Source organism: Plasmodium brasilianum, assembly GCF_023973825.1.
Source record: "Plasmodium brasilianum strain Bolivian I chromosome Unknown PB_00_03, whole genome shotgun sequence".
Lineage (NCBI taxonomy): Eukaryota > Apicomplexa > Aconoidasida > Haemosporida > Plasmodiidae > Plasmodium > Plasmodium brasilianum.
In genome coordinates, this window is record NW_027122925.1 from 182,126 (window position 1) to 188,954 (window position 6,829).

The following is a 6,829-nucleotide window of genomic DNA, read 5'->3' on the forward strand; positions in this document are numbered from 1 at the left end:
GGTTTACAGTTTAAATTTACATAATCGCAATATTATAAAAATAAGAAAATGTAATATGTGAGATTCTGTTATATATAATGCACCAAAAACGATGCAAAAAATTATTTTTATATAATTTAACCATTAATATGCAACATATTGATATACTAATTAAAATATAAGGAATTCTACATAATTAATAAAAGCATTATAATCCATTCATAAATAAGCTTATGTATACTAAATAAATTTCTTTTATGTTACCTTTATATAATTCAAAAAAGGGTTAATATAAAGAATAAACTCCTAATAATTCATATAAACTACTAATAGTTATTAGCATATTCATTATTATTGTACTAATCCGGTAAACGGACGCATAGAGAAAATATATAATGTATCAGAAACGAATAAATAACAATCTATACATATTGATTATATTAAAAAGTATAATTATACTTAAAAGCGATTTACATTTTATTTTATTTCTGAATGAATTTAATTATAAATATATTAAACAATTTGTTAATAATTGTATCTTTAGTGCGAACAAGATGTGTAGTTCTCGAATAATACATACTAATATCAGACTAAAAATGATTCATATATGTAATAAATAATACTGTCAAAAACAAAAAAGAATATTCACAATCTTTTTTTTATTATGTGTAACTGTGAATTACCTGTAAAACAGGTTTGTATCTAACCATTTCTTATGGTTATATATAAAATCATAAATTGAACATAATTCCTTAGTTTAGTCGTAAAGCTTTATTAATTCTATAACTGATAATTTTCTATATATAGATAATTCTTAAATACAATATTATTTTTTTATATAGTTATTATTATACATTTAAATTATTTAGAATTTTAAACATACTCAAATCGTGTTTGTAGTAGGTAGGTATCACAATACATTTATTATAACACTATAATAAATATTAAATTTACCTATTAAAAAAAAAAGATATATGCACATTTCTTTATATTGCATAATAAAAAAGATACTAACAATTAATATAAACAGTCTTTTTTATTAATTTTATCATGAAATAATTATATTGATACAAAATAAAGCAAAAGAATGAAAACAAAATAGATGCCACTATTTCGTGTCAACAATGAGAATATTTCTACTAAATTAACTAATAATATGAAATGTACCTTATTATAAATATTTCATTGTACAATCATTTGTTCCCCATGCAAATACCCTTAAATACACACAAAAATTATGCCAAAATATTAAATTAACAACAACCATATATTTAATATACTAATTTAAAAAATAAATCATTTAAACATACTAAAGAACAGCAATAAGTATTTTTATATTTTATATCAAAATAGTTATGTAAAAATTGGAGATATTCTAAAAATTAACTGCATGTTATATTTTTAACGATATTATATATCTTATTCTTTTAAATTAAAAGTTTTTCTTACTAAATAACTTAACTGTTTATAGCAAATTTTAGAGTTTTTTGCCTTTATCATTCATATTTTACCTTTTTCATCAAATAATAAATAATTCCCATTATAATTAAGAAAATCATAAAACAGAAAAATACTAAATTTCTCTATACAAGAGATTCTAATTTGTTTAGAGTATTTGACCAGTTAGTATCATAAATTGTTACAATGAAAAATATCTAAGGTGCGAATTCTGTTAATAAAAGTAAAGACGTTGGAATAAACATTAAAGCTATCTTTCTGTATATTATTCCTTTTGCAATATTTCTATTAATTTTAGGGTTATTTGTAATTTTATCTTTGGAATCTAATTAATTGAATATTTTTTTTTCAAAAAATTATCTACAGTATTAACTAAAGAATGTTTTTTATTCGTAGATGTTTTATCGGTTTCTTCTTATTTAATGAATTTTTATTAATTCCTCGTTTTTGAGACGATATCTTTGTCATTATTAGATACATTTTTCCTAACTTCTAATAAGTTTTTACTGTGCCTATTAACTGATGTATCTTCATAAGATTTTACACCCACCGATTCCTCTATTAGTATACAATTATGTCCTAAATATAAATGACACATTATCGTATTTTACTTCTCATCCAATGACACATAACTGTTATTCTAAAAAAAAAAAAGTATACAATTAATATTTTGTATATTATATATTTCCGTACTAAGAAAATATTATTCTTAAAAATTAAATATGATATATTATTATAATACCTCATTATTGTTATAATGGAATATCCAAATTAAAAGGGTAAATTCAAGAATTTTAACAAAATTGACAGACTTAAGAATTTTTATCATGGTTTACTTTTTAAATGTCATCATATATATGCAACGGTATAAATGATAACTAAATTTTAAATACTGCAATTTATAGAAGAAACTATTTATATTATTATTTTTTACCTATTTTGCATTAACTGTAATAAATTGAATGTTGCAGTTATAACATATATTAAATTTTACAAATGTAACATATTATTAAAAAGGTTTTAATATAATTTATACATAGAGTTACTATAAAAATAAATTATTATTAAAATTATTTTAATAAATTTAAATAATGAATATTTAAAATATTTAAGCTAATTTTTTAATAGTATTAATATGGAAATTTTTTCTTTATTTATGTGTGCCAAAAAAAAAAAAAAAATTTAATAATACGCGAAAATTGAACAATAGATAAAATAAAGGAAAATCAAAAATTATTAAATAAGTCATAAAAATTTCTCATTTATTTAAGAGAATATATAACATGGAAAATACGTCTATTAATATATATTCAATAGATAATTATGACATTTTATGTTACCAAGAACATATATTAATTTTATCCATATTTTATGCTCTATTTCTTGTTATAGTTGATTAATATTAATTAAATGACAATGAAAATAATAGAAAAGGAATGAGAAGTTATGAAAAATATTTTTGATTACATAAAGTGCCTATTAATATCTATACAAAAAAATATCTTCATTTAAGAGCTAATGTAAATTAATAAAATAAAATACATATTTACAAAAAATAATATATGAATTTATGTATACACTTGAAAGTAATACATTAATGATCGTTATATTCTTGTATAACAATTCTACGATATTATGTTTTTTATCTAAATCCGAATACAAAAGATATTTTTTTAAAGAAATGATTAAAAATTCTTAATTTCCATACATAAATTATATTTTTCAAAAATGTATATAAATATATACAGATAGATATATTAATATAATAATAAATAAAAAGATAATAATCCATTTAGTATAAAAATATAATTCGCAATTCAATAATTTCTAAAAAAAATATATATCCATATTTTCTTAAAATAGATGGTAGCAAAAAAAATTTAAATATATTATATATAAAAAGATCTTGAAAATTTCTTGCGAATATAAAGAATTTACTAATTTTTTTTATGAATTAATTTATAAAAATTTGCCTATTTTTATTGTAATATATTCTGTTCATGACTTATTTTTTCAGAAAATATAAGCAGATATTATTTACAAATAATATAAATATTTCTTATAATGAGAAAATTATCATATATCTTATAAATTTTACTTTTTTTTTATTTACAATAAAGATAATAATGATAATAATATATTATTATTTTAAAAAATATATTATTACTGATAAAGAAAAAAATATATATTGTATAAGCTTTATTTCAACATTTTATAAATTAAAAAAATAAATTTAATAAATTTCAAAAAAAGAAAACAATTATTACGGTTAAGATATTTTTTTTTCTAATCATTAAAGTTGAAAAAGGTGATATAACAATATATTATTCAATTACATTATACATATTGTAAAATTCATAATAATTCACATTCACTATCTTTTGTACGCTTTTATTTATTCAACGATATATATTTTAAATAATTAAACAGAGGTTTTTACATGAAAATTGGGATACCTCTTAAATATTGGTACAAACGAAGCTTGTAACATGTATGTTAAGAAATAAAATAGAAAAAATAATGAATTCTATATAATGCATTAAAATTAAAATGTTAATTTGTTCATGTTCTAATGTATTCTACGCTATGTTCATTGTTCTTAATTATTTTTTCCATTTCTCCTTTATTTTGTAATTATATTTAATAATTCATTTGTTTAATTCTATCAAGAATATAAACATAATATTTTTTGTCATCAAATTATGTTTTTCATAAATATTTATAAATCCTTATAAAACAGGTTTAAATCATAATTATGTATGTATAATTATAGTTTAATAGATATAATATTCCTATTATTTATTGGTGCAGTATAATGATGCTCAAAAATAATAATCCCTTAAAAACACATTCTACTAAAAATTAAATTACCAAAGTGATTAGTGAATATTTCATAGATATAACATAAATAATAAACTCTTAATTCCAATTCTAAAATTCAAATACTCATAGATGAATTATATTTAAGAAAGTGCTACTTTTTTTTTCTAATATTTTATTAAAAATATTTCATTATTAGTTTGAAAGTATTACTAATAATACTGACGATACTTTCTCTATAACACTTTAAATGATATAAATTAATTTCTCAATATAATTGTAGACATATTAATATTAAAAAAAATGTAAATAAATATCTACTTACTATTGCATTAACGTAAAAAGTATATATATATTTTAATTATACCATATGATAATTTATATTATTACAGGATCATATTGCAATTATATAAATACTCTATTAACAAAAGATGAAGAAAATAATTTTTTGTATTGCCTATTTATATGTTATTAAAGTTAATTAATTTATTTAATTTTTGAATAACTTAGAAAAAACAAATAGCTGTTAAATCGTAACATATTCTTTAATTTCAGTATAATACACGATTAATTCATTTTAACAAATTTAAATTAACACTACAATTAGGAGCAATAATAATATAATAATTGTTTTTATCTCATTAAATTGTAATTATATTAAATCTTAAGGTTAGTAAGTAATATTATATAATCTATAATTAAAAAGTATATTATTTTATTATATACGTATGATGTCACACTTATGTGATTTAAAAAGTACCAGAAGTCTGTTTAAATGATTTTCACAATTTTTACTTTTTATGACATATTTCATATAAAGTGTAATCTATGGAATAAATATGAAGACATCTTTAGTGAAAAATTAAATATATCCTTACCTCTGTAAAAAAAATTATTTATATACATTTATTTAAAGAAAAAACAGACCTATCTATTGTCAATTTAACAATAATATTATATTTTTTTAATAACCTAAAGTAATAATCATTTTAGAATAGACCTAGATAAAAAATGTAAAGCAAAAAAATTTTAGTCAAATAGAAATTAACATTAATTATATTATATCAATTATTCAATTATACATCAATTTTAATTCAAATATATATATTTTTCATGAGATATATTTTAATTCAAAAACATATGTATAGTGTCAAAATATTTAATAAAGTTGAAGTCTTCCATTAAAATACAAGTGGAGAAGTAAGAAAATATCAAAAATTCTATTTACAAAAAAAAGCTGAGAACATATATTATTACTGATTTCTATAAAAAATACAAGCATGTTTAGACGTATTTATATAATGTATTAAGTAATTATTTTACTTAAGTTTATTACTAATTATATTTTTCTACCTACTAAATACCATTTTTCAAAAAGATACATATTACTTTTTATTCATGTGATTTTTTTCTAAACTTGATATTTTCATATTTTATAACTTTTCTATAGTAATAAACCATCCCTAATATAAATATGATAACTAATATAAAGATAGGTAAACAATATAAAAAAATATTCGATACCAAACTTATTGTAGAATGATCTAAATTAATGAAAGTGAACAACGGCGTAATATGTCCTTCTAAAGGGCCACCATTCGAGTTATTTAAAGGGATATTTACGGTTAACAACCCTGATAACTCCAACAAATCTTTTTGTAAAAAATGCTTTAATGAAAAATCTAATATGGGTATTATCAATAACAATATAAGTAGTGAAATTAAAACAATTTTTATTCCTCGTTTCCTACGTATTAATTTTTCATATTCTTTATAATTAATTATCTTGTAGTTTTTAAGGCTATCTTTATAATCAAGTTCTCTGAATATTTGTTTTTCAAAATAGGAATACTTTTTCGTTTTAAGTATACTATATTGATTTTTCTGAGTTTTTTTACTGTACCCCTCAAAATATAATGAACCTTTGTGTGAATGTCTGTGTCTTTCAGTGTTTTCTTTTACATTATTACATATATTTTTTTTTCTGTTAAATCCATTATTTGACATCCCTTCTTTTATCACTGAAATATTTATATCCTTATCTTGTTTACATTTCGATAGCAATCGATAACTTCTTGCATTTATTGTTCTACCAGGTTTGTACTTTTTATCCATATATTTATTAAAAGTTTTCTAAAAAAAGTAAAAAAATAAATATTCTTTATTTAAACAGACAAATAATGTCATTCTAAAAAAACGAATTAATTGAAATAAACAATAATAAAATTAATAATACAAATTTTTTTGAATAATATTATTATACTATGTCGTCGCAGAAATTACGTATCCATGTTAAAAGCATAAACAATGAAATTTTAATAAATAAGAACAACTTAATTTTTTGTTCCATCCTAGAAGTTTTAAATATTTTAATATATTCAGAATGTATTATAATTATAATTACGTATTATGCATACAATGATATAGAATACTACATATACTTTTAAAATTTCTTCTTATTATATTTTCATAGAATGATAATAATATATATATATATAAAATGCATTTTACAATGCGGAACAAATAATATACATTTTAATATGTTTTGTGAATTTTTAAAATTTATATTTAT

General features: G+C 18.7%; 1 protein-coding gene across 1 annotated transcript; it reads right to left on the reverse strand.

The window, feature by feature from the left end:
- Positions 1-5,649: 5,649 nt before the first annotated feature.
- Positions 5,650-6,607, reverse strand: MKS88_000146 (uncharacterized protein; the record flags this gene model as incomplete). Its single annotated transcript, XM_067214494.1, has 2 exons — positions 5,650-6,390; positions 6,521-6,607. 2 exons carry the CDS (start codon positions 6,605-6,607, stop codon positions 5,650-5,652), a joined length of 828 nt encoding a protein of 275 aa, XP_067075879.1.
- Positions 6,608-6,829: the final 222 nt, after the last annotated feature.